At 53.9% G+C, this 27,876-nt stretch overlaps 1 protein-coding gene across 3 annotated transcripts; it reads left to right on the top strand.

The window, feature by feature from the left end:
• Positions 1 to 9: 9 nt before the first annotated feature.
• On the top strand, positions 10 to 27,827 carry TMEM240 (transmembrane protein 240). Of its 3 annotated transcripts, none has more exons than XM_030537829.1 (4): positions 10 to 78; positions 1,407 to 1,513; positions 20,731 to 20,939; positions 27,439 to 27,827. In XM_030537829.1, exons 2-4 carry the CDS (start codon positions 1,422 to 1,424, stop codon positions 27,585 to 27,587), a joined length of 450 nt encoding a protein of 149 aa, XP_030393689.1. In that variant the 5' UTR covers positions 10 to 78; positions 1,407 to 1,421; the 3' UTR covers positions 27,588 to 27,827. The 3 variants fall into 3 exon arrangements, with proteins under 3 accessions (XP_030393689.1, XP_030393686.1, XP_030393688.1); XM_030537826.1 differs by lacking the exon at positions 10 to 78 and adding an exon at positions 892 to 1,176; XM_030537828.1 differs by lacking the exon at positions 10 to 78 and adding an exon at positions 892 to 1,176 and having other exon boundaries at positions 1,372 to 1,513.
• Positions 27,828 to 27,876: the final 49 nt, after the last annotated feature.

The raw sequence follows: 27,876 nt of genomic DNA, 5'->3' as shown, positions 1-27,876 counted from the left end.
GAGCAGGCAGCTGTGCAGCGCCCCCTCCCTCCCCGAGCCATGATCCTGGCGCTGGATCACAGCCTCCTCCTCAAGTAGGTAAATGCCTTTGATGGGCTGGGATGGCGCGTGTGTGTGCGAATCGGGGGGGGGGGGGGCGCAGAGAGAAGCCTCCTCCCTGCTACAACGCTCAGCAGCACGGGGGCGCGGAGCGCAGGCCCGGGGAGCCCGCCCGGATCCTTTCTCCCCCCGCGGGGGGAACATTCCTGCTGCCTTGCAGGGTTTGTGCACGTAGAGAGTTGCAGGTATTCAGCGGCCCCGGCTGCATGGTGCATACCAATCCCAGCTGCACCACCCGAAAGAGAAGCGGGGCGGGCGGGGGCAGTGCAGCGAGCGGAGACTCCCCGGTCACGTTTGCTTTTGCCGGAGAAGGGGGCTCGGGCGGGCAGCGGATGGGGAAGGGGGTGCCTCTGGACGGGGGGGGGGATCTGGTCCTTAGAGCAATTGAGCAGGGGGAGAAAAGCTCCAGCATGACGCTCCCCCCGGCACAGGCTTGTCCCTCGGTCTGATTCCTCCTCTCTCTGCGGCCACGGGCGGAGCTTTGCACCAATTGGTTGGTGATTTTTTTTTGGAGGGGGGTGAAGGAGGAAATGGGAGGGGGTTAGTTTGTATTTTTTGTTTAACCCCCAGCCTTCCAAATATTGACTGATTTGGCCACTTCTGTGGCTTCGCCCCTCCCCTCCCCTGTTTGTTTTGTGGAGGTTGGATCCGTTTCCAGTTGCTGCATGCGGGGCTGCGTTTGGGGGGGATGTGCAGGGCTGGGGGAGCGGAGCGCACCTCCCTCCACTGACGGGGGGAGGGGGGAGAAGGGAATTTTTTTTTTTTTACCTGTCACATTTGTCCTAGAAAAAGACAGCGAGAGGGAGAGCGAGGCATTCCCGGCGCAAGGGGGACAAGAGGGGGGGTGTTGGGGGTCAGGCGCCCCCCCCCCACACGCCCCAGGATTGCAGCTTGGAGAGAGGAGGGGGCATATGTGACCAAACCTGACCTCTGGGAATAACCGGCAGCTGCTTTTTTATCTGGGGTTTTTTTTTAGGGGGGGTGGGGGGAATAGACAAAACATTTGTCAATTTCCAGTTGCTGTCCATGAATGCAAACACCATGATTTTCATGATCCTGGGGGCCTCTATTGTTATGGTAAGAGATTTTGCTTATCACTTTATTTCCTTCCTCCCATCACATTAGGGTGTGTATAGTTTATCGGGGGTGTGTGTGTGTGTTTGCGTGTGACTGTCTCATTAAATTTCTTTTTAAAAGCAGCATTTAATTTTTTGATGACTGCTCCAGTCTTTAGCAACCAAACTAGAGTCAATGTTTTATTCCATCATCTAGAGTTGACCAGATGCCTTGGTTGTGGGCTCTTACAGGCAATAGCTTGCTTGATGGACATGAATGCGCTGTTGGACCGGTTTCACAATTACATCTTACCGCATTTAAGAGGAGAAGATCGAGTTTGCCACTGCAACTGTGGAAGGTAGGTCACCCGCATGATATTTCGTACTCTCCCCCCCTTACTCGTCTCATTGGAAAGGCACAGGCTAGGTTTAAGGAACTCAGAGGGTGCAATCCCATCACACTGAGCATCCAGCAAGCAGCATGCAATGGATCACTGACTCCTAGGGTTCAGCATTTTTAGGGTGACCAGACAGCAAATGTGAAAAATGGGGGGGGGGGAAATAGGAGCCTATATAAGAAAAATACCCCAAAATCGGGACTGTCTCTATAAAATTGGGACATCTGGTCACCTTAAGCATTTACATTCTGAATGTGCCTTGTGTGTATATTCACAGCAACCTTCTGCATGGTCAGAAGGAATTTTTTGGAGCAAGAATTTGCTCTGAGCCTAGCATCTCCTTTTTCTTGTGTGTGTGTCAGCCCATGAAAAGTGAGTAACTTTTTTGCTTCAGCACTAGCCATGATTGTTCCATTGTCCCCAGAGACCAGGGTACTTATGTGTGTGTTTGTGCAATTGGGGAGTGCTGTTTCTTCTGCTGTGGTTTCAAACCAATTACCTCTGACTGCTTGCAAGACTCTCTGCTGAGGAAGGAATGATGCTCTCGAGGACAGGGTCACTTTGGGATCGTTGCTGCTGGTGTGTTTTTAATCTTTGACTTGCTTTGAATTCTTTGTGGCTTTTCTGTTTCCGAAGATTATTTAGGTGCTTTCTAGGGCATAGTCAAGTTGTTGGTTGCAGCTGTCATGTATCTGTTAACAAATCAAGAACGTATGGTGGACTTTTCTTTCAGTAGCCTTTTTTCGATGTAAGATTATAACTGAACAAATACATCCACTAGTTATGATTGTGTAACTATGAGGTTAAGACCCCCCCACCCCACCAAAGAAAGAAACATTTCTTAAATTGTACATAGCCACTGCATAGCTAGGCTTTCTGGAGCTAGGGAAAGGCTGCTCTGTAGACGTGGAGACTGGGTATGTGTCTAGAGATGGATATCTGCTGTGGGACCATTTTCAGTGATTTCCCCCCCTCAAAAAAAACTTCTGTCTGATCCCCTTTTGCATCGTATTACGGGCTGGTGTGGGGTAATGGTTTTCTGCCCATGGGATCAAAAGGGTATGATCTGATGCCAGCCAAAGGCCATGTCAAGGCAACCCGCCACTGGCCTACGTACTGATTTTAAGGTGTCCTTCACTCACCGCTTTGGTCTGCTGCTGTAATCCAGCTGCAAGCCGTTCTTGGGGCATCCCACATGTTCATAGTCCTCAGGGAAGACTTTAGCCCTTGAATGGGGTGGGGGACAGGGTTTAACCCAGGGAAATTCCTCTGGCCTTCCACCCTTTCCTTTCATGGCATTATTCTACCAAGGGGACCAGTGTTGCTCCCCTCTCGTGGTCTCTCTTCAGTTCTAGCCCTCATGGGGCCATCCTTAGTCTCCAACGCAGAAAGATACACTGGAGGGGCCCAGAGCAGGGCTTGAATGCACTCCACTCGCCATCTGAAAATACTTCTGTGCATGATGCCCCTGGCCACCCCTTGCCTGATGCGCAAGGCCTCAAGGGTTTTTGGTGAGGCAGTGCGTGGGCCTGGGGCTGCCAGTCTGAGGGCTATCCGAAAAGCGGATGGTGCAATGGCCCAGTAATTGGGTTCAAAACACCTCGATTCCACGGAAGCTCCGGTATGATCCCAGGTGGTTGATGCAGCCCATATGTGGAGTGCCATGTAGCTTTCTGTGCTGGGGCAGATGGTCGTTCAGGGTGACCTTAACATTCCCTTGGCAGTTGTCCTAAGAGGAGGAGTGTGCACAGTAGCTATGGCTAAAACGTTTCCCTGCTCACCGCAGCTGGTGGGTGAAATGAAATATAGCTTGTGACGTGCTTTGGGATCCTCTGGGATGAAAGAACAGTGTAATATCATCTTATTTCCAAAGTGTCCCTGCTGCCCAAATCTGATGGGTGCTCCTCTCCCCTGGAATTCTGCATGGCCCCAGTAACATTGTGTAAACAGACACACATGCATCCAGTACCCCTCTTCCCAAACAGACACTGGTTAATTTCTTAGAAAGAACCAAAAGCATCTTCCCAGCCTCCTAGCCCAGTCTTGGCCCCAGGAGAAAGGGGAGCAAAATTCTTGGGAATATCACCAATTTCCTGTCCTATAAAGAAGTAATAGCCATTGTCAACACAAATCGCACTAGACACACGCCAGTCCTATTTGTTACTGGGTTCTGGCTGTGTGTAATTGATGGAGTCCTTTGCATGTACACTCTGATTATCTATATGTAGGAGAGACTTCAGAAGGGCATCCCTGAGCTGTGGGAGCCAATGTGAACTAGGGAACAGAGTAATGGACTGGAATCCTTCACCTCCAAGCTCTGCTGTTGATTCACCATGTGGCTTTGACAAATTGTGCTTTGGCCTCATTTTAGAAATGGGGAAACCAAGGTGAACCTGCCTTGTCAGATTCATCAGCTGATGAAGTGCTTTGAATGCCTGTGGTCTGATCCACAGCTGGTGTCAAGCGGCAAAGAGCCGTTGAAGTCAATGGAGCTGGGCTGATCTGCACCAGCTGGGGATCTGGCCTGAGCAGTGCGAGGTGAGTGATACTAATGATTAATTAAAGGATTCTGCATAAATGCTCTAGGATGAGCCCAAAGGAATCCTTCTAAAAGAAAAATCCTGTGGCTAAGGCCGTACTCTAAGGAAAGTGAGTGACTGGCTAAGCAATGAGAAGGACAGGGGACAAGGATGAAATCTGAGTAAATTAGAGGCACATGCTAAAGGGGAAAAGTGCTGAGATCAATTTTGAGGGTTTTTTTTTCTCACCATCTCCCCAGCTCAGTCTATAGAGCTACAGTCTCACCAGCTAATGAATCCAGGATTGTTTTCCCTCTCTTCCCTTCAGGGAGTCTGGTTGTATTATTTTCACTGTGACAGAGAGCGGGCGAGAGCGCCTTCTCCACAGGACTGGCCCTGCATGTGAAAACGTCTTTGGCACTCAGCTCCCAGTCTGGGGTTGGCATTGCCTGGTCCCCTGGGCACGCCCCAGAAACAGGAGGGGGCACCTTTCCCATGAGTAACAAGGATCTTTATTGATCTCATGTCAGATGGGAGAGAATCGGAAGGGTCCCCTCCTCCATGAGGAGCTCGTTTGACAACGATGAATAATTGTTGAGCTGATGTGCATCCATGGGTGGTTCCCTCCCCTGGTGCTTCCAATCCCAGGAGAAAATGGGGCAGATGATTACACAATTATGGGCCCATCCCCAAAGTTTATCATCCTGAGAAACACGTCTCAGTACAGTGGGGTCCTGCCTGCGTGCAAAGATGATATTGTGAAAGCAAGTGGTTCCAGCAGCCTTTGTCTAAACCACGCATGGCTAGTGCTGGCCAGCCCTGGTTCCTCATCACCAGCTCTGGGAGCCGCCTTTCTGAGTGTAAGCAGGAAGCTGGGGAGACCGGATGACTGGGGGGCTGGTGAGTGGATATGGAGCCTTCCGCCTCTAGGTTACTTAGCTCGGGTTGGGAGTGACTGGAAACGGTTGTCATCCGATGGCCTCTTTGTGGCCAGGTCGGTGCCTCGAGGGGAAGTAGCCTCACTTCGAAACCTGCCATCCCTGCAGAAACTCTGCCGGCGCCCTCAGCAGTGCCCAACACTACAGTGACTAGCGGGGGAGGTCCTTGGAGAGAGACCAAGGACTGAATGGGCCATGGAGACGAGCTCCCCTCTGCTGCCCGGGGAGACCCTGCCAGGTCAGGACTGGGGGCCCTGGGTGATGTAGTGTGTGTGTGGGAAGCAGCATGGTCAGTGCCATCCCTATTCTGGGGCAAAGCCGAAGGCTTACGGGCTGCACCATTAATATATGAGAGCACCCGGCCCCTGGGGCGCTTGACAGAAGGCACAAAAAGACACTTGCGGCCACGGGTGGGAACAGTCAGCCTTTTGCCCATCTGTATTCTCTGCTCCGACCTCACCAGTTGTGAGCTGAGGGGTGTGTGTTGGGGGGCGAGAGCGAGGCAAGCACACAGTTAAAATGCCCCACGGTCTGTCTGTCTTCTCTTTTCTTCAAGCCTCCCGAGGCAGGAAGTTGTGTGTGTTGGAAATGCGGCTGTGCTTTCCGCTGTTAGCCAGTCTGGATGCTGCATTCACAACTCCCTAGGCAGGAAGGCGCAGGTGGCGGCATTTGCGGTCCTTCGTCTCTCTGTACCCTGTTCTCAAGCCCTCCGCGGCAGTAAGCTGTGAGCACTGACCCACAATCCAGGCGTCCGGGTTGGTGTCTGTCTCTGGTGTAGCGGTGGCAAGAAGCCCCGTGAGCCATTGCAGTGGACCTCCCCTGGCAGCGCAAGGCTCATTAATGTCAATCGTGCAAAGGTACAGAACCGGGAAGCATGTTCTGCCTTTGCTGCCCGGCTCCGTGGAGGGCGCCTCTCCCGGTGCGTTGGCTGTTGGTTGCAATCTGGGGCGTTTGAGAAGTCCTCTGAAAGCTCCATCTCCATCCTCAACCCCTCAAGGTGGGACTGCACCTCTTTCTGGCTCCCTGAATGTGCATGTACCTAGGCCCTTTTCATCCTCCCCTTCAAGGCCCTTCCTCATCTCTGCTCATCCTGTCCTCCCTCGACCCCTCGCTCTTGATGTTGCGTCTCACCCTCTCTTCCCCCCGACCCCTTTGGGCTGGATCTGTTAAATCCTCTGCCCACAGAACTGCCCCGAGAGCTCTGTGAATGGTGTTTGCAGCCCTCTCCTTCCGTCGCCCACCCATGGCTCCGCGCCGCCTCACATGCTGCCCTGTACAGCAAGGGCAGCCACTCACTTCCCATGTGCAGAGCCACCTCCTCCCCCGCCCCCAATCCCACATCAGTGAATCCTTGCTATGCCGCCCCCACCATGGCCGAGGTCTCTGCTCCTCGGCCTCAGCTGCTGGCCTGCATAGCGTCTGCTCATGGACCCTGCCTTTCTTGCATGGTCTCTTCGGCATCATGTTGTTTATGGTGCTGTACGAATAATAGGGGCCATGATGATTCCAGGGAATATCAGGCCGGGCCGGGCATGTCAGGGAATTTGAGCCAGGTTCATCGAGTGCATGGCTCAGGGGTTACCTTCCATTTGCCTCTAACTTCCTACCAAGGTCAGGGTTTGAATGGTTGGGTTTTTTTAAGTGGCCGTTAAGCAGTGCCAGGGAACTGCCACTAGAGGATGCCCAAGAGCAGCTCATACTATGTGTTGTCCCTGGGACTAGAAGCCCCCCCCAAAGCTGTGTGTCAGCAGGATGGCAGGGGTGGCAGGCAGAAGGCTGCTGAAGGAAAAGCCTTTAGCAGGTCCTGTTTCTAGGGGTGTGATAGCAGCTTCCCGATGGCGGGGTTATCGGTGGTATTTGCTGGGGCTCGCAGCCTGTCTGGGGTGGGGGGCCGAGCTGTCCCACATGGTTACACTAACCTTACTTGCAAACTGTCGTGGGGGCGGAGGTGGAATCTTTGGTACAATCTCTAGGCTCTGTCTACACCGGTGGGCTGCGACCATGCTGGAAAGGATGGCCAGGCTCGAGTGGAGGGGTGGCAAATACAGTTCGACCCCGTTGTGGGAGTAATGGCTTCTGCTCATCACTCGGCTCGGTGGGGCTGGCTGGGAACACGCCGGGCGCGGTCGAGAGTGGCTCTGGTAGAGCAGGTGCTGTTTGTCCATGGTCACTTCATGGCACAAAACCACGCTTCCAGGTGGCCCTCTGGAACCTGTCCCTTGTCCCGGCAGGATGCCCTTGGCTCCTGGGCCTCAGGGCAGCTCCTTTCTTACGGGAAGTGGGCACAAGGTTGGCATTGCTGATGTTGCTTTGCTCCCAGCCTTAGCTCTGCAGTTGGGAAGGACACTTAGGGCTTGTCTACATGGGGACCTTCAGGAAAATTAATCTGAATTAACTTTTCAAGTGCATTAGTTAAACCACATTCAACCCCGGTGGGGAGGCTCTCATTCAGAATTAAAATGACTGTAATTTCAAAGTGAATTAAACTAAGCCAAATCAAGGCCACCTTAATTCTGAACGAGAGCCTCCCCACAGGGATTGAATGCGGTTAACAAATCCACTTTGCATTCACACCTTTAGTTAATGCGGATTAATTTTTCGGAGGGTTCTTCTGCAGATGAGCCTTTGCTGTTGTGCTCAGAATTTGGTACCTTTTCTATGGCTTGGCCAGAGCTACCAACCAGCTCCAGCTGTCCTAGGCCGGTGTCTCCAGGTTGCAGTCCTGTCCAAACAAATGTGTTGCTCTTCAGTCCGTGTGTGCGTGGGATGGGAGTGGTGGAAGGAACTAGGAGGCAGGGGCTTCTGGCTCTGGAAGGGAAGTATGGCCTAATGAGCAGGGCAAGCCAGCGGGAGCCAGCGTTCCTGTGTTCTGTCCCGTGCTATTGCTGGCTTGCTGTGTGCCTGTCGGTAGGTTGTGTAACCTCTCCCAGGCTGAGGCGTTGCAGCCCTGGCTGTGCACCGCAGTGGCTGCGCTGGGTCTGTGGAGCAGCCATGGCAGAATGGAGAGAGCCATCGTGACAATATTAGCAGAGAGACAGTCGTGACCTGGGCACCCGCTGTGGTGCTGGGAGTCGGCAGAGGTGGGCGGTGTAGCAGTGATGGGGTCTGGCGCACGCTGAGCCCTATTCAGACAAGGCCGATAACACCCTCCGGCGGTGCCCTTGGGCGCCCGCTGAGAGCATTGTCGGGGCCCTTGGCCTAGTGTGGGGTTCGCTGTGCATGTCACCTCAGGCCATGTGGCCCTGGGTGCAGCTGGGCCTGGTCTTCGCTGGCCATTTGTCCCAGAAGTGGCCAGTTTCTGGCTAGTTGTGCGAACCCCTAGCGTAGAGAGTTTCCCAGGTGTTATCCTATCATTTGTGCTGGTGTAGCGTCCCCTGGATTGAAGCCATAATAGCTCCACCACGTGTTGTGTGACCCGCCCCGGGTTTGCTGGAAGCAGTGGGATCGAACCTGGGACCTTGGGATCTAAAGGCAAGACCCTCTGTGGCCTGAGCGAAAAGAGCCGGCTCAATGAACCAAGGGTGTAGTGGGTTGGTCCTTCTCTGGCCCTGCCACTCCTAGAAGGGACAGAGTGCCATGCCCAGTGGGCATGGGTTAGCGCCTGCACCTAGGGCCTTTTGTCTGTCTGACTGGGGTTAGCACTGGAGCAGCAGTGCCTGTGGCTGACTGTAGCAATCCCCAAAGCAGACACTGGGAAAGGAGCCTTTAGCGCCTTCAGAAAGGAGGCCACTGGCTGTAAGTAGTGAGCTGGGCTGGTTGTCAGGTGTGGTCAGCAGCAGCATCTCTCGCTGGCTGTGGGTGCAGACGGGTCGGGGATCTGGCTGTGCTTTGTTTTGCACCCCTGGCAGGGACATACTCCGTGGGGATCTTTGTCCCCCTCTAGTGGCTGATCCATGTAAGATGCTTTTTTCCCACTGTGCCCTGCTAAAGTGAGTCCTGTAGTCCAAGCAGTAAAGGCTTGTGCTTTTAGCAGCACCGGTCGCTGGTTCAAGCCCCGCTGTTGGACATGGCAGGCCATGAAAATATAGGGGTTGCTTGATTCCAGAATAGAATGAAAATGTCACTAGTTGGGCTGCAAAAAATAGGAAGTGTTGAAAAATCCCCCTGTCTCTTTTTAATATAAATCTTCAGGCCAGCCCGGCCTGAGCCCAGCTCTGAGCTCGTGCCTGGGTCGAGCGCCTCAGTGCTGCTATTGGGCCCCATGGAGCCGGGAAACCCGTAGGATGTGCGTCTAGACGGCAATGGAAAATGCACACATGGGCCTACCAGGCCTCTGAAGCAGAGCAGCTGCTGTGCATACGGATCACTCGCCCACTGAAGCAGCTAGACAGCGAGACGGAGAATGGTGTTACTGACGGGCCTGATTCATAATAATCAGTAAGGCTGCTGGTTGCGATGAGAATTGCTGCTGTGGATGAAGTAGTGGGCACCCAGGGGTTAATGGCGTGTGCCTGCTGTGCACTGGGTAGATCAGGATGGAGGCACATGGGCAGAGCGGCGTGGGGGGTGCTGGATTGGAGCAGGGGGTGAAGGTGGGTCAGGACGGAGGCGCATTGGCAGAGCGGCGTGGAGGGTGCAGGACTAGAAGCGGGGGTGGGGGTGGGTGGGTCAGGATGGAGGCGCATTGGCAGAGCGGCATGAGGACCCCGTACTGGACCAGCAGTGCTGCTGCAGGCTGGGGCAGTGGGGCTGGGGCAGATCCCTGCTCTGGGGGAGCGGGCGGTTTGCAAGGTGCCTTTTTGCATGTCCTGTCTGCACAAAGCCTGGCTGTGGCCCACGTGTGCTGTGCGCAGGTGGCGCTAGGTGTTCAGATTCCCAGACAGCAGGGGAGCAGGGCAACGTCCCTGGCAGAGTTTGGAAAGAAACCCTGGGAAGTGCAGCGCAGCGGGGAGGGGCTCGGCCCAGCCTCAGCCGTCGCTCAGTCTGTGTACACCTAGGCCTGCGGCGAATGGAGACGCGGCAGCTGGAATAGACACATGGCCCTGATAATCCAGTACAAGAAGAAGAAGTCAGATCTCCTGGGACAGAGAGCCCGGGGAGGGTGGAGCTGGGTCCCCAGCTGCCGTCTCTGGGTGGAAGCTCCAAGTCCGACTCTAGGCATAGGAAGATGGAAAGGGGACCCTGGAAGTGGGGAAGGGAAGGGCTCTGGATCCCTGGCCCAGGGAAGCTCATGCTGGAGGAAGTGCTCACCCTCCTGCACTAGTTAACTAGTTGTGTCTCCATAGCCCCTGTGTGTGGAGATGGAGCCAAGTGAGAGCCCTGGCTCCCAGCTCTCTGGATGCTGGGGATGAGTTTCCAGAATCAGAACCTGGGCCCGCATTTCCCAGCTGAGGCCATGGCTCCCGAACGGGTCAAACCTCCCCCCGACGCCGAATGCACCCAGACGCCTGGGCTTTGAAATCTGGGATCTGATGTGGTTGGACCCGTCTCTAGCCGGGTTGTGATGTTCAGGGGGCCTGGTTGGGAGATACCGGCCTGGGGAGACCCGTCTCAGGTCGGGGTCCTGAAGCTTTGGATAACAATCAAGTTGCGAGAAGTGTCAGTCACCAGCACAGACATGGCAGCTGGGCACCATCCCCAGATACACACACAGCCTCTCCTAAGGGAGTTGACTCCTGAGCTGTGGGCAAAGAGAGGGCAGCCTTGCTGGGGAAATGTCTGGTGTCCTAGACTGACACTGGGCGGCTTTCCCAGGAAGGGGGTAACTGAGCAGCATCTGCGTCCTGTTCGGCACCCGGGCAGCAGGCAGCTCCTGGCAGGAGCGAGGTGACTGTTCTCTTCTGAGAGAACGTACTGCCAGCCAAGGCGGCGATGGGATGCTACGGCGTCCTGCTGCTGTCAAGTGCCCGAAGGGTTAATCTGGGGCTAGCGGGAGTGGGAGAAAGGGCTGGTGTGATAGTAAAGAGCACAAAGCCCTTCAGCGGGGACCCGGCTCCAGGACACCTTCCTGCTGTGGGGAGCTGGGCTGTGAGCTGCTGGATAGCCCTGGCCTGGCGTTGTGGCTCCCTGCGTAGTGGGTGTGCTGCTCAGCTGGGCTCCACATTGTGTGGGTTGGAGGGGCCCCTTGCTGGACTGGCTGCGGGGCCATTGCTGTGCTCGGCGACATGACTAGCTCCATGGACAGCTGGCCTTGCAAGGATTGCCGGGGTGGGGTGGTGTGGTGAGATGTCCGGGGACTCTGCAACATCCTTCCGGTGTGGTTGGGGGTTGGGGGGTGCCGCTGGGACTGATTGGGGCTGCGAAGGAGGAGGGTTTGCATCGCATATTGCGGGTGGGAGATTTTGGTCAGTGTTTGTCGCTGCGGAGACACGAGGTGAGTCGAGCCCCAGGTCCCTCTGTCAAGGTCTGTGTGGGTCACCCCCTGAGGACGTGCTGAGTGCAGCAGCCCTGGAATGGTCTATTATACGCGGCCTTTCTTGTCAGAGGCTTTGGGGTCTGATAGTCAGGGCGGGGGAGACTGGGGCGTCAGGACTCCTGGGTTCAGTCTGTGATGGGGACTCTGTGGTTCATTTCCCCCCTCTGGGTTGGGCATGAGCCTGGCCTGCTCCCAGGGCTCAGCCTCGGGGCAGAGTGCTGGGATGGCAACCCCGGGTGAGGAGTGCAGGGCAGGTGGCACCCATGACGCTGTCCCTGGAGCTGTCCCCGCTAGCCCCCAGCCCAGCGATGCAGCTGATGGCCAGGGCGGCAAGCCAGCCAATGGCTCAGGAGCAGCACCATCTGGTGACAGCTGTGAGACAGGGCAGCGTATTGGTCATTGCCCGTCTGTAGCGCCTGAGGCCCGTTCTGCACCAAAGGGCCAGCTTCTGCCCACGCACCCTGCAGTAAAAGGTCAGTAGCTCCGAAGGGCTGAGTCTGAGATGAAGGCCAGCTCTGTGACTAATGCACTGGGCTGGGACTCAGGAGATCAGCTCCCAGCCCAGCTACCTCGCCCCGCTGTGCCCTTGGGGAGACATGGCCTCTCTCTCTGCCTCCATTGCCCACCTGCAAATGGGGGTGACAGCACTGCCTTGCTCCCTCGGGCCCCTGTCGGCTGTCAGTGCCGAGCCTTGTGCTGCTGAGTCTCTGTCCCCTGGGGCCCTGTGGAGCCGTGGATGGGAGATGCTACTGTTCTGGCTGGGCATGCCATGTGGCATGCTGTGAATCGCTGCCCGGGGGGCGAGGCAGCGACGTGCCAGGCCTGTTAGTTGCACACAGAGTGTGGGAGTGGGGGGGATATGAGTGACTGGCCCAAGGTTGCACAGTAAGGCAGAGCAGAGACGGGTAGTGGAGACTCCTGTCCAGCCCCCCAGCTGACCTTGGCAGGGCCCGGGCGGGCAGTCGTTTCTCAGCAGTTTGGCCGGCCCTGAAGGCTAATGATGCAGCTCTGCAGGGTGAGCCCTCCCGTGCCGTGACGCTGCAGGGGTGTTTTATTGCTGTTGCGGGCGTGTCTTCGTGCCACAGGATTGAAAGCTGCCAACTAAAGCCCCCGCAGCTTCCTTCTGTCCTGCTGCAGCGCCGAGTCGGACAGCCCAGGTTTGGGCGCGGGAACAGGCTGTCACCGCACTTTCGCAGCCACTGCAGCATGGAGCCAGGGGGCGTGACGTGATTGCCACGCAGGCCTCCGAAAGGATGAGGGAGCTGAGCCGAGGCATCAGACTGCGCTGACGTCCCTGCTGGGGAACAGAATGAAAGGACACTGACAGTTTCTTGGTGTTTAAATGAACAAATCAATATGGTTTTGTTGAAGTTCTCCCCTAGCTGCATGCAGCCAGCCGCACCAGTGGGTACGGGATTGAGAGGGAGGCCCAAGTAAACAAGGTCACCGGAAGGAACCTTTGAGCTTGTCTGCAGGCTGGCTTCTCGTGCAGCTTTGAAGAGAAAGCACCAGCTGCTTTGGTGAAGCTCTCCTAGTTCAGGGCTTCACTCAAGCCTCCCTGTGTCCACGTTTATTCGACACCATCTTTCACAGGGGAATCCCAGCGTGCTTTGAAAATCAGTGAGGCTGTGGGAGGATTGAGACAGTCTCAGCCACAAAGGTGTGGGGCAGGTTTTTAGGGTTGGATTGTTTTATTTTTGCCAATTTAGGTGCCTAAATGGGAGCCAAGAATGTTGGGAAATCTCCTTTTTAAACCATTTCAGAATCACCACAGCTGGCAATAATCTGACCTTTCCTGTCTATAGGACGGTCCATCCCTGGAGCATTCTACAGCTCTAAAGGGGTCTTTCACTTGCCGCTGGAATGCAGCCACCTTTGCGGGTGGGATGTGCCAGCTCTTTAACAGATCCCAGCAATCTACACAAGAGTTGTTTAGGAAAGGTAATGGAGAAGAATCCTGCATCCAGGGGTGAGTGCAGGGCCAATGGATGGAAGCTGGATGTAATTAGCTAAACTGGAATTTGGCCTGGATCTGTTGTCAAAACTGCTAATGGATCTTTAATGACCAGGAACTGGATCTTGATGTATTTTCCAAAGCGTTGTCAGTTCACCTTTTAAGAGATCTGGACGGGACCTGATGGTGTCTTTTTAAAGACCTGTTTGCTTTGCCAGGGTGGGGTCTCTTAAAGCATGGCAAAAAAAGGGATGTTTAGTTTGTGGCTCAGAAAGTTTGGATATCGGCTCCTCCAGAACAAATGACCCGTCTCCTAGACAGCACCTTATTGAAGAGACACTGCCCCGTAGCCAGGGGAAAGCAGGAGGAGACACAGAGGCCTGTCTGACCCAGAGAGAGGTCACGAGGGCCATTTGTGAGCCAGCCTTTCTAATGTGTAGGTGAGGCCGCCCTCCCAGCCCCCTGGGTGAGTGAGCCACTCAACGGCCCCTGCTCGCCTTTCCTCACCCCAGATGTAAAGAGTGTGAGGGGAGTGGGGCTCCCAGGCTGTATGTGAATGGGGTGCTCTGTGCCCGGGGATGTTTCCTGAGCTGTGGGAATCACATGCCAGATGCGTGTGATCTCTCGCACATGCGTAGAAGTTAGTGTCAGGAGGTGCCCAGGATGTGCCCTTGCCAAGGGAGGCATCTTGCAGCAGGAGGATGTGGGGGAGGCTGACTTCCTTACGTCTTCAGCCTGCCTATCCCCTGCTGTTGGTTCTTCTCCTGTTACGATCCCACCCCTCAGCCCATACCTTACACCCTCCAGCTCTGTCGTTTACACCCCGCTCTTAGTTTGGCCCCACCTGTGAGTCACTCGCCAAGCACCGTTCTCGTGTTTGCCCATGTCCTTAAAGCTCTTGCCCTGCACCCACTGCATGGAGAGTTTCCTTTTTAGTGGCTGCGGGGCTGTACTAGCCACTGGGCCAGCAGCTAACGGACACCAGTCCCTGGCTCTTTTGCTGCAGCCCTGTCGGTGATGCCTGTGTGCCACTGCCACTGTACGGGATGTGGGGAAAGCGAGGCACCTGTCTCGCGGCCTGAAAGCTTTGCCTTTGCGAGTGCTGGGAGAGTCCCCAGGACACCCTGCTCCAAAAGCGCAGCCTCTGCTGAGCGAGCCACCTTTCCCGGCCGACCCTCGCCAAGCGGTGCTGAGCTGCTCCAAGGCACGGGTCACTCACAGGGAGCCTGGCGTGGGCTTGGCCGTGGCCGTATCCAACCCCTCTTAAGTCCCAGGTGAGTCCGGTCTGTGAAACCTTGGGGCTGGGCACCTGCAGCTTCTAAGAACTGGATGACTTCAGAAGCCACTTTTGGAAAAATTAGGCCATGCTGCAAGTTGGTGGCCGAACACAGGAGTCTTGGCTCCCAAGTCCCTTCTCTAGGCCGTAGAGGATGCTGCTCCGTTCCCCAGGGGGCCGTGCTGATTGTCCCGGAAAGGGCCCAGAGTGTGACGTTGCATTCCATGTGTTTTATGGAAATATACTAATGAGTGTGAATATAATGTAACTGGAACATGCTTCGTGCAAAAGGTCTTTTGTAAGGTATCATTACAAAGCTTATAATCTACTGAGTGTGTTCATCCTATTTGTATGAATGTATCATTCTTGTATCTAAAACTAGGAATATGTAGCATAACTCTGAGGTCCTATTGTAATTATGCAAAGCGTGGACCATTAATGGAGGCTTGGAATCTTGATGGCTCACATTACCTAGGACAATGGGTTGTGAATGGCTCTGTTTACTTTGCAGAACTTCCTGGGTACGTGCCAGCCAGCCTTGGAAGAATGGAGACTAGGGATCTCACAGGACATGTGACCATGTCACATGATAATGGAAGCCATCTTAAACCTGGTGCTTTTCCATTTAGGAGGAGGGGTGGGAACCCAGAGAGAGACAAAGGATTCCCGCCTTGTGGCAAAGATATAAAAGGGAGTGGAACAGAACAATGGGTGGCCGGTCATGAGAAATCCCTGAGTCACCTCTTGAGCGGGAACCAACCAGGGCTGTACCAGGGGAAAGGATTGAGTCCAGACTAGGATGGAGTCTAGTCTGCAAAAGAAGCTTATTGGAATCGCTCTGAGGGTGAGATTTTACTTGTAAGCAGGTTCTTAATGTATTAGGCTTAGACTTCTGTGTTTCATTTTATTTTGCTTGGTAACTTACTTTGTTCTGTCTGTTATTACTTGGAACCACTTAAATCCTACTTTTGTGTATTAATTAAGTATAAAAAGTGATTTTATTAACCCAGAATAAGTGATTAATATGTGGTGGAGCAAACAGCTGTGCATCTCTCTCTCAATTTAGTCTGCAGCTTTGGGGGCATGGATCAGACCTGGGTCTGTGTTGCGGCAAGCTAGCCTGTCTGGGTCAACAAAGCAGGGTTCTGGAGTCTCAAGATGGCAGGGAAAATGGGCTCAGAGGTAATCTTAACACATCAGGTGCCAGTCCCAAGGGGGGTCTCTGTGACTGAACTGGTCACACAGAAGGAGTGTTAATTTGTCCCCAGGGATGTTGGAGGGATGACCCCTGGCTGTAGGTTTGAAGCACCAGTAGGTGGGATATGCCGCGTGGCGCCGTAGCTGCGTGTCCATTGCTGGGTCTTTAGCGCTGGTTTCTGAGGGCAGTCAATGCTGACTCCATGTCTCTCCCCCTCCCCCCCACCCCCCGAGGCCCAGGCAGGGTGTCTTTGCCAGCCCTACAGGGCACCTCCCCCTGCACAGCCTGCTAACACAGGAGCCGGCTATGGGGCTGCTTCCTCCTCTGGCCAGGGCACCTCTCCCCACAGTGCTCGACGGCTAAGGGGATGCAGGGTCACCCTGTGGCCGATGTACACCGGTGAAGCCATCGTAAAGCACCCCCAGTGTAGGAAGCCTCCCCAGCAAGCTCAGACTGCATGCCCTCCTCCCACCACAGAAGCTCCTGGCGCACGGGGCATGGTGGGGGCATTCCTTCCTCCCAGTTAGCCCCCACTAGCCAACCTGCCCTGGATCCTGATCCTATTTGTGCTGGGAGCCTGGTCAATCCCAGCATAGGGGCGAGAGAAGCCGCAATGCTCTCCACCTCTGTATGTGACTCTCCACACTTATTTCGCATCCATCACATGGGTACCAGCCTACGGTCACTGGGCCGGATTTGGATCTGCAGGGTACGTTCTCCGTCCCCCCCCCCCCCACCTTGAGCCGTCTTGTCCCCGTTCTGTTATAAAACTCGTGTTTCGTTCAGCCGGGCCCCTGGACCTTTGTTCTATTAATAGCTCTCTGTGCTCACGTATCGAAGGCTCGTGAGCGATGCCGCCAGAGGCCCTGACAACTGAGGCTAGAATGGAAACTTCAGCAGGTTCCCCACCCCCCACCAGGGTTCGATCCAATTTGTAATAACCCACCAGTCCTTGAATTAGCAGTGAGACTTGGCCCTTTGTGCCGGACAAAGGGAAGGTGATGGTATCTCTAGAACAGTTCCTGGCAAGGAAGTGTGGTGTGGAGCCCTGCAGGCTGGGGCGCGGCAGTAATCAATGTTATCTCCACGGCACACTGTTCCTCTGATAAACCTCCGATGTTTAGAAAAACCTGCTTGGGTTTTAGCGATCACAATTCAAATGCCAAGCGCTGGGGGATTCAAGGTGGCCTGAATCGGCACTGCAGCATGACTTTCTGGGTGCACTGGTGCTGGGTGGCTTGTCTCTCAGAGGAGACATACAACTGAGGTCCCTGCCACCTAGGATTTCTGGCACTTTTAGCAGGGTTAATACTTGGCTTCTAATTTCAACTCCATCGTGCAATTTTGCCTCGTAAATCCTGCCCCCTCCCTTTACTTTTCATTGGTTCAACACTTAACACAGAGGATTCCTGATTCTGATTAGGACCCCGAGGTGCTATTATATTACAAATAATCATTGTTGTGTGGTGGTGGTGAGTGCTGTTAAGCAATTTCTGTGTTCCACTCCAGAGCTGGCTGCATTTTGGTGGTGCATGAAGTGATTTCAGGTGGGTGGGGCATGTATGTAATCTTTAAAGCGCTTATGATCCCTGCGGATGACTCTCCCAATGACCGTGCAAGAGAATTCATGTTGCAGTTTGGAGTGGGCATCTCGCCTCGCCCCTACCAGAGCGGACGTGAAAGAGGCAGCTGCTCGCTTTCCCTCTGACTGACCGTGCGGTGGGAAAATGCACGCTCTGACCTAGGCCAGGTGGCTCTGGGGTGGCAAAGGAAATGCCTGCTTTGGAGCAGCTCATGAGAGGCTGAGTCAGCTCATTCTCACCTGCACATATATTTCTAAGCTAAGTACAGATATCCTCGCCCCAGCTGTATGTGCACGTGTGTGTCCCTTGAGGCGCTGAAAGCTTGTTTCCTCCAGAAGCAAAATCTGAAGCCCAGGCTCTTGGTGGCTATTGAAGATCTGGTGGCTCTTTCCTTGAGTACGCTGTGTATGTGATGTCTTGGGGGCAGAGGTAGGCAGGCTCAACCCCAGAGGTAGCTGCATTTTAATGGGGCTCTGTGTACATAAGGGAATCCTACTTCTGTTGAAGTCTAAAGACACAAGTCCCTATAGAGTAGATGACCTTATTCCCGGCTGCTGGGGGTACAATGGTAAGGAAATAGGCACAGAACCCCCCAGAGTTTTTCTTGGGGCAACTGGAGGAGGAGAGGGGGAGATAAAGCTGAGCTGTGTACATCGAGAGCATCAGTGTTCCATCAGCTAATCCAGCCCCTGCCACTGGTATAGGGACCCCAGGGCCAAACAGCCACTAGTCTTATGTTTTGCCCAGAAAGGAGCCTCCTTGATGAAGGAGACCCCCGGCCCGTCACACGTCCTCGCTCCCCAGCGTTGGCAGCCTTTGGGGGTTGCCCATGTGCCCAGCGAGGGAGATTCTCGCGCTGCGTTGGTGGGATCAGAATGAAAAGCAAAAGCAAAAGATGCTCGCGAGCCGGACTTGTAAGCTGGGCCTGTGGCTCGGAGGGCACGGTCACCTTGAGAGCTCCTGCTAGCTGGGCTGGCCTCTTCCCCCAGCTGTGTCTGGGACCCCTCTCAGCATCAGGGAGTCCTAAAAAGGAGGTGGCAGCTTTGAGCAGCGGCAGGGGGGTAACTGGACTGGTCACTGCCTCTCACCCCGAGGTGGGGCGGATGGGAGTGAGAAGGGCTCATAGCTGCTCCCTGGGGTTGGACCTGGGAACAGAGTGGCCCCCGGTAACCCTGATCTGCAGCACCCTGGCGCTGCTCCCCGGGGGCCGCTGGCGGGTTGGCCCCCGTTCAGCGATTGCTGAGCTGACGGCTGTTTTCAGAAGGTTCCTCTGAGCCGCGGTTTGTTTGTGTAAATATTTGGACGTTTCTCAGGCGTGATTATGCAGCAGCCTGCTCCTCATGCATATTCAGAGGCCTCCAACGACTGATTTCCCCCGGGAATTTTGGCTCAGGGCTGGGTGACGGGCCCAGAGGAAGAGAAGTGGGTCTGATGCTGGTAGGGGGTGGGTCGAGGACAGGGGTGCCTGTGCCACAGCTGTGCCCTGCGCTGGGAGCCCTGGCTGGGCTGCAGTGACCAGGTTGCTGTGATGCTGATGGGCACTTGGTGGTGGTTACCAAGCACTCTTCCCAGCCACTGATTGGCTTCGTGTCGGAGCTGCTCCCCTTACCGGGGGGAAATTGAGCAACACTGGGGGAATCTAGAGCTCGCCAGGCCCCCTTTCCCCATCTCTCTTGTCTTCCCGTAGCTCATACCTGGCTATTCTGCTTCTTCTCTCCAGGCCCTGCCCCAGTTACCTGGATGTAACTCTCCTGAGCCTCTGGGCGCCTTATCTTTCAGCAAGTTCGTGTTCTAACCTTTCTCTCATGGTGCCAGGCTGTAGCATATGGGGATCCCACCGCACACACCAACCAAACCCAAGCATCCCGTGCTTGCTCTGGAGCAGCAGAGAGAACAAGGAGTTGGGGAGCCCCTCATGGGGTAGGGCAGGAGGGAATGCTGGCAGGTGGAGTCTCAAGGCAGATATCAGAGGGGTAGCTGTGTTAGTCTGGATCTGTAAAAGCAGCAAAGAGTCCTGTGGCACCTTATAGACTAACAGATGTATTGGAGCATGAGCTTTCGTGGGTGAACACCCACTTTGTTGATGCATGTCAAGGCAGGTAGAGCACTCCGTGGCTTGGACAGCACAATTCTGGAAGGCTCTGCTGCCTGGGGGTGAGGTGGATCTGGGGGCCTGGAGCCTGTGATAACTCCCAGCCCTCGCTCCGGGGAGAGGCACTGCGCTTCCTGACTCACTGGCTCTGATACAGAAGCATCCCTGCTGGCTCTGCTGCCCGGGTTCTTGTTGGCTGGAGTCTGTGCCAGTCCCCTTGGCTGTGGAGGGGCTGGAGGGGCTGGCTGGAACCTCGGCTCAGCTGAGTGGGGACTCGGCTCTATTGCCATCTGATGGGTTGGCATGGGGTGAGATGAGTGTGCTGGATGTCTGGCCAGCTCCCAGGACTCCATGTCCCAGAAAACACCTTCCCAGCTGGAGCCAACCGGCCTGTGGGCAGCCTCTGCGCAGATGGGCTGTTGGGACGAGGTATCTCGAGAGCTCTCGCATTTCACTGCCTGGCTAAATTGGGAGACTATGAAAAGCTTTTTGGTATTGTGCTGCAGGAAGTTGCTTAGCTGGACTCTGAGCCTTCGCTGTGGGCCAGTGTGCTCTGGGCTGGCCGGTTCTAGGCTGGTGTGACAATTTGAGAACTCTTTCTATTCTGTATGACACTGAGGACGCTGGGGGGTGTATCTGTCAGACTGCACGCTCCATTTTCCGTGTGGGGCTTGTCCGCTTTCTCTGGTGTCGTTTTACCTCCCTGTCAGACTGAAAGCCCAAGGGGTGGTGACGCAGGGCTAATAGCAGAGGGTCGTTAAACTTTCATGGTCCTCGATTCACATGGAAGCCTGCTTAGAGAAAGAATTGGCTACCCTACCGCCCGAAGAACCAGTCTGTCCGGGTGTGCTGGTAGCTAAGCAATGGATCACCTGATAAGGCTGATGGGGGAGGGGGGTGTCACCTGATAACGGGACCTGGAGGTTATTAAAGGGTTTCTCACCGGCCCTTTGAGAGAAAAGGCTGTACCCAGGAAGCGTGCCAGAGAGGCCAACGCTCAGTCTCAGAACGGGAACAGGAACGGGAGTTCTTGATTCCCTGTGCTCACACTACTGGACCTCCTTCCCTAAAATCCTGCCTCCGGTGACATTACAAATAAACTCTGTGAAAACACTTCTGTTCCCACGAGCGTTGGTAGAACAGCAGACAAAAAGCGCTTGACTTGCCCCCTTGCAGCATAGGGGCCAATGAATGGAGCATGTTTTCTACTCTCATCTGCTGATGCTTCTCCCTTTTATGTCCCCCCCGTCCCCCCCGCAACAGGCATCATGTACATTACGTTATTCCATACGACGGGGACCAGTCGGTGGTGGATTCCTCGGAGAATTACTTTGTGACTGACAATGTAACCAAGCAGGAGATTGACCTGATGCTGGGACTTTTGCTGGGCTTTTGTATAAGCTGGTTTCTGGTGTGGATGGATGGAGTTCTCCATTATGCTGTGCGAGCCTGGAGAACCAGCCGACGGTACGGTAAGTGCCTCCTTGCGAGCTCCCCACCCCTGCTCGAGTCCTGTGGCTCATCAAAGGAAGTTTGAATGGTGGTTGTTCACGGGTTGGGGGGTTTCATATTCTTTTCAGAGGGTTTGTATATTTGACTAATTTGTCACAGGCTTGTTTGGCTGAATTCCAGCTCTCTGCATAAAAAATGAACTTTACCTGTAAATATTTACATGGAAATCCATGGCACCACGCAGGGGGATTTGCTGGAAAGTGATATTTACTCGCGAACGCATGACGGAGCCAAGGGGTGTTTGCTGGAGAATGAAATGTATGCGGAAAGTCGTATCGTTTGCACGTGTAAACGTGTTGTATGCAGGGTTGTTGTAGCCGGGTGGGTCCCAGGAGCTCAGAGATTCACGGTGGAGGAGGTAATTAATATCTTTTATTGGATGAACTTCTGTTGGTGAGAGACACGAGCTTTCGAACTTACCCTGGGCTCTTCCTGTCTCTCTCACCAACAGAAGTTGGTCCAATAAAAGATATTACTTCACCCATCTTGGCTGGGTAAATTTGTGGCATTCTGGGAATTTGATGGCAAGATTAAATGTGTGTAAACATTTCTGCGTATATATTTACAGCGAGGCATCAACGTGTGGTGGGAAGTTGATGTTGGCGGCAGGGGGAAATTAAATGTCCATATGTACTGGTGGTGACGTGATGAGATTCTCTCATGCACACCTCTCCTCTGGTCTTGAAGCTTCCCTAGTTGACCAGAATTGTTCCAGATGTGGTCATTTGTGCTGTGCATGCTGGGGAATCTCCACTTGGCAATGGCAGCAGTCAGAAGGGACTGGGTGGGTTGGATGTCACTTTTAGCCACGAGCAGGAGCAATAGGAACATAGCAGTTACCACGCTGCATCAAACTTGTGGCCCATCAAGTCTAGCAACCTGTCTCTGCCAGCGGCCCGCCCCAGATGTGTAGAGGGAAGGTTCAAGACCCCCTTTCTCTAGTCCCATGGTTTACCAGCACAGGCTCTCCCTGGTATTGTGACTGGAAAAGAAATGGAGAAAATGGAATAAAAATAACAAAAGGCAACTTGAAATCCTATCATCTAATCAGTGTCTGTGTAAATTACACTCTCTAAATGCCAGTTGATGTCTGCTTAAAAAAAAATGGTAATTTAAGAAAGCTTTATGTGCAAACCTATAAAAAAAATTCTAATTAGGGAAAGTGACTGCTTCTTTCTAAAATCTTCCATCAAAATGATATTAATTTCTCATTAGAGCTTCCAAATCCCCAGCAACCCGCTCAAGTAATTTCTGAATTGGGCTGTCTCTTGAGACGCCTGTGCTGTCTGTTCCAAAGTGGAAGGCTCATTTTCAGAGGGGTCCTGCAAGATCTAAGGTATATAGCTCATGATGGGGCCCTCCAGCCATCCCACCTGCAGCCATCATCTCGTCAGCCCCGCTTAGCTCATGAGATCTGAGAGAGGTTAGCATGTGGATGGGAGGAGAGAGAGAGATGGCTGGAGCATCCCAGCCTTTGAGAGCTGATTTCTTTAGTTATGTGTCTGGTTGAAGTATCAATAACTGGGCAGAATCTTCAACCTACTGTAAACAGGGTCTTCATAGATGGGCCCTTTCCCCCTTTAAGTAACTAACAATCGTCTATCTCTTTGATCTAGCTGGCTTGTCTTTCATTCCTTCTTTTCGCTTTTCTGTGTACACCTGCCCAATGAGCGTTGGGAGGGTTAAGTAGCCAGTGATTCATTAGGTCAGTAAACTGCAGGCCAGAGATGTAAATGTTCAGGACAAAATAGGACCCAGCTGGGAAAAATAAATACCTTCCCTTCGAACAGCCCAACAGTGACGTGGAGCTGGGATGAGTCAGGGGAGCCAGCCCGTGGCGTCCAGCACTTTGGGCACCCCTGGGTAACAGCTGCAGAGGGGGAAGCAGCAGTTTTGTCACTTGGCCGGATGTGCAGAATGCAGCTGTAATGGTGGTAGTAGGGAGGACAGCTCTTGAATACAAAGGTAGCCTGTGCTCCATTGGGGAAAGGGGGGGGTGAACGCCCCCCACAGAGTGTCTGGTGAATCAGCATTTGGGCACACTCCTGCGTTTGGCTCTGTGTGTTGGCGTCTTTGTGTGTTGGTGTGGATTTGTGCACGGGTGTGTTCTTGTGTCCGTGATCTGGTGTGAGTGCGGGTGTGTCTAGGCATTTCCACGTGAGCGCACGTGCAAGAGTCGGTGGGCCGGTGAGCGAGCTCTGGGTGGCTGTGTGTGTTTGGGAGTGGGCGTGTGCGCGCACACAGGCAGACAGCTGTTTGTGCCTGGGTGTGTGTCCATGTGAACGCACCTGCTGGTGTGTGCGGGGCGGCTGTGGGAGCACACCGGCCTGGCTGTCCCGCTGAGCTCAAGCTGAGTGACGTCAGCTACTCTGGAAAGTGCTCGGGGACAAAACCAGCCCCAAACCCCAACAACAAAAGAATGATGTCCCCCCTCCCTTGGCAAAGAGGAGCCCTCCAAGCTCCTGGGAGCAGAATAACCGCTCCCCCGGAGCAGGCTTGGGGAAGGAGGCAGGAGCCCTGCTCAGTGGATTGCCCCCTGATTAAACTCCTCCCGGCTCTTCTCCAAGAACACACCCCTTTAGTCTGGGGTGTCACACTGGAAGCGATTTGGCTTGGAGCCCCCTGTACTCTGGCCGGGCTGCTGTCACTGGTGCCTTGCAGAACCCTAGTGGAGTCTGGCAAAGCTGTGACTTGCCCCAGTGCAGCCGGTCCTTGGCTTCCCGCAGGGTGGAGAGTCTCCCCTGGGATTTTGCAGCTAGATGGGACTCACAAAGCCCCAGAAGGGCTTAGAACAAAACCTGGGATGGATTGTCTGAGCTGCCCAGGAGGCTGTTCAGCAGCTGCAGAGGCTGGTGGGGATCCTGGCACAGCTGCAGCCCCGCTTGTATGGCCCCAGGGGGCGCTGTGTAAGGATTCCGAATCGTCACCCCGCCTGCCCAAGCCCCATCCACTCTGCCTTCCTGGAGTCTCCTGCACCCAGAGGTCCTGCAGATCCAGGGGCACTTGCAAGGGAAGGAGTTGACCTCCGCCCTGCCCTCCTTTGTGCTAGCGGAGAGGGTGCAAAGGGGCAGTGTTGAACTGGGCCCTGTGGGGGCAGCCTGTCCTTTGGCTGTTCCATAACCCGGAAGGGCTGTGCCCGGAGGTGTCACGCCCTGTGCTGGGCGCCTCGGCCAGGCAGTGCAGGTGTTTGTCTCTGTTTATCCTACCTTGGAACAGCATCTCTGACCCTGAGTGTTTGACTTAGAAAAATCACAAGTCAGGCCCCCACAGTCGTGAGATTTTCTGACAACCACTTGGGGTTTCTTAGCCTTTAGGGGTCCCGTTTTCAAGCTCTTTTCTGCAACCAGGGAAGTGAAAAACTTCCCCTTTCAAACGAAAAGAAAGAGAGCTGAGGTGGTCACCTGACTCCAGCCTCTGGGGCTTTAAGAAAATTACCAAGAGACTCGCCAACACGTGAGGCTGCACACGTTGGCTGGATGGTGTTTTTAGTCCTAGCTGCCTTTTTCTGTTGGGAATGTGGAGAGGGACAGTTTTCTTTCTGTTCACTTTGCTCCCATGCTTGCATTGCTCTCCGGGGAGTTTATAGCCAAAGAAAGGCAGGCTGCATTTCATAGCTGGCACCTTTATCGGGAACCCAGCATGGGGACTGGCTCCACTTGGAATAATTAAGCCGCTCCATTGCTGAGAATTATTAGCCCTTGTTGGACTGGGGTTCTGTCACTGACACGCCGGGTGTTACAGAAGAACGGCCCAATAAAAGTGAAATAAAGTGGCTGGAGCCGAGCAGGGCTGGAAATGAAATTAACACCGTGTTTGTTGCTGCAAGGACACACTGAGGTTTTAACATATCCAGCTGCTGTTGTGTGGTGCTTTCCGGCCTCACAGCATTTTGCCAACTGATTAGTCTGCTCATGAGCCCAGAGTAGTTATTACCATAAGCTGCATTTTACAGAAGGGAAACCGGGGCACAAAGCAACTAAATGATCTGCCCAAAGAGGGGAGGAGGCTGAGGTTAGAACTGTTGTATTAAACGGTTGATGCTGGATAGCAATAGGGTCCTGTTACCACCTTTCACTCTTAGGGGCCATAGATTGCATCTAAATTAATACAAGGCTTTTAAGTGGTGCGTTTGCCATGGTACTAGGCAGGCTGAACCTTGTTTAAAAGATCCAGAATACCAAGGAAACCGAGTTAAAGCCTTTGCAATGTAAAGCATCATGTTCGGTTTTTATTTTAATAGCATTCCGGGTTCCCTTTTCCTTCTAAAAATGCTCTCCAGCTAAAGGCAAAGACCTCCTGTCTGGCAGCCTCTGAGCTAGTTTCCGAGATGGTGCCTACTGTCCTTTTTAGGGAAAAGAGGAGTTAGCTGAGATGGGCTGGAGCTGTTTTTGGTTAAAGACCAATCCTATTTTCTAGAACCGTGGCTCCCAACCTTTCCGGACGACCGGTCCCCTTTCAGGAGTCTGATTTGTCCTGTGTACAGGGCCGGTGCAACCGTTTAGGCGACCTAGGCAGTCGCCTAGGGCGCTGGCATTTGGGGGGCGCCATTTCTTCAGCAGTGACCGCGGCGGATGGATCTTTGGCCGCTCCGATCGCCGCCAGCATTTAGGTGGAGGGATCTGGGGCAGGGGAGCGTGGGGAGGGCTGCCTGCAGCAAGTAAGGGGGGGCACTCAGGGGAACTCCCCACCCCAGCGCACCCATGTCCTGCCTCCTCCCTGAGCGCGCGTGGTCGCTTCACTTCTCCCACCTCCCAGGCTTGCGATGCCTAAGCTGATTGGCGCCAGAAGCCTGGGAGGCGGGAGAAGTGAAGCAGCCACGGCGTGCTCGGGGAGGAGGCGGAGCAGGAGTGAGCTGGGCCAGGGGGTGCCTCAGGGCGGAGGGTGGGGAGCTGCTGCAAGGGAGGCACCTGAGGACGGAGGGGGGAGCTGCCATGGGGCGGGGAGGTGCCTCAGGGTGAAAGGGGGAGCTGCTGCAGGGTGGGGGTGGGGGGCGCAAGGTGGAATTTTTGCCTAGGGCACAAAACATCCTTGCACCGGCCCTGCCTGTGTACCCTCAATTTCACAGCCCTTAATAACGACTTGTATTTCTAGGTCTGATTTTGTAAGCAAAAGTGGCACAGCCCCACTGTTACTGAAAAATTGTTGACTTTCTCATTCTATGGTAAAAATGAGAAACTCTAGCTATTGGAATATAAATATTGGACTTTCATGCAGACAATGACTTGCCATACACTGAACTGAAAGTTTAGTCTGTCCTGACTTCGCTAGGGCTTTTTATGTAGCTTGTTGTAAAATTACGTAAATATCTAGGAGAATTGATGTACCCCCTGGCAGACCTCTGTGTATCCCCAGGGGTATGTGTACCCCTACACATACCCCTGGGGATACACCTACACACACACACACAGAATTCTGCTCCTGGTTTTCAAATTTCATTTTTTTTTTTTAAGTTCTAGCTTTCCAATTGTGAAGAAAACCTTCCCTAAGGGTAAAGTGCAAACTTTGTTTGGGGTTGTCTTCCTAACTGCCTGAAACTGCTGCTTTGAAAAGTATAAACTATCCCATTTCCTCTCAATGGGAGTTGACATTTAAACTATCAGCGGTAGGGTTCAGAGTCAAGAGTGTTAAACTGTTTCACTGATTTTACCAGAACTCTTCAGCTAATCACTCATCGTCATATCCCACACTCCAGGACTGCCTCCTACACTGCCCCAGAGAGGGAAGTCAATATCAAAATGAATACAGGGGTCACAGTGCTGATTGCAGAATTTTTCATTGTCGCTGCAGGGACTTTGCTCCAGAGTGTAGGACCAATGTGGTATGGGGTCCTCTGAGCCATGCAGGCTCCTTGCTTTAAAATAATACTTCTAATTTATATTGTGCCTGCTGTCCATGGATCTGAGAGCACTTGTGGACAAATGTATACCCAAAGAGGGTGCAGGGTTTGGGGAGACTCCCGAGGGATTACACATGTGACATGGGGGGCTCAGGACAGCAGGGCAGAGGTGGGCTGGGACTGCTCCACTGGAGATTGTAGTAACACAGGTGAGCACTGGCAGAGCGGGAATTACGCATCACTAATACTAGCCTCAGCTTTCAGATGGAGAAACTGAGGCATGGGGAGAGAGGACGTGACCTGCTGCCAGGCCCCACAATGGGTCAGATGCTGAGCTGGGACCAGAACTCATGGGCCTGCTTCTCTCACCCCTAAATACGCTCCCCTGCTTTGATGTGCCACCCTCTAGTTACTCAGCATGTCTCATGCACCGGTGCCATCTTGGCCAACATACTGGGGCCTGACCCCGAGACCTCCCGAACTAAAAGCATCAGCTGCTGTCTCCTGAGCCAAAGCTCTCCAGCTGAGGCTGTCACAGGCTCCGGGAGGTGACACGTCCTGACCAATGGGTTACAGCCTGTTCAACCTCTAACCACCTCTTTCTCTTTTCTTTCACCTGCCAGACAATTCTTGGTCTTGGATACCGAAATTTTGTAACTTGAAGGAGTTCAGGAAACGTCAGCACAGGCAGTATGAGGAGGCCACAGGGAACATGGTGCACATCAAACAGAAGCTGTATCATAACGGACATCCCAGCCCCCGACACCTCTGAGAAACGCCTTCCCCTCCAGAGACTGCAAAGCGATTTTAGAACTGGGCTTTTAGGGGAACGTCTGTGAGTTCACTCCTCTGTGGAAGACAGTGGAGGACGCCATGTTATTTATCTAGGCGGTGTAATTCTGAGGCACGCCGCGAATGCACAACTAAGCCAGTTCTGGCTGCAAGGCAGCCAAGACATTGCACTGTGTTCATCGTTTTATTGTCGGACTGCTGTATATATGTAAAAAAAAAAAAGGGGGTGGGTGGGTGGGGGGAGATTTGCATTATACTTCCAAATCCCC

Source organism: Gopherus evgoodei, chromosome 18, assembly GCF_007399415.2.
Source record: "Gopherus evgoodei ecotype Sinaloan lineage chromosome 18, rGopEvg1_v1.p, whole genome shotgun sequence".
NCBI classification, from domain to species: domain Eukaryota; kingdom Metazoa; phylum Chordata; order Testudines; family Testudinidae; genus Gopherus; species Gopherus evgoodei.
The sequence above is the reverse complement of the archived record's forward strand: the minus strand, read 5'-3'. Positions and strand labels throughout refer to the sequence as shown.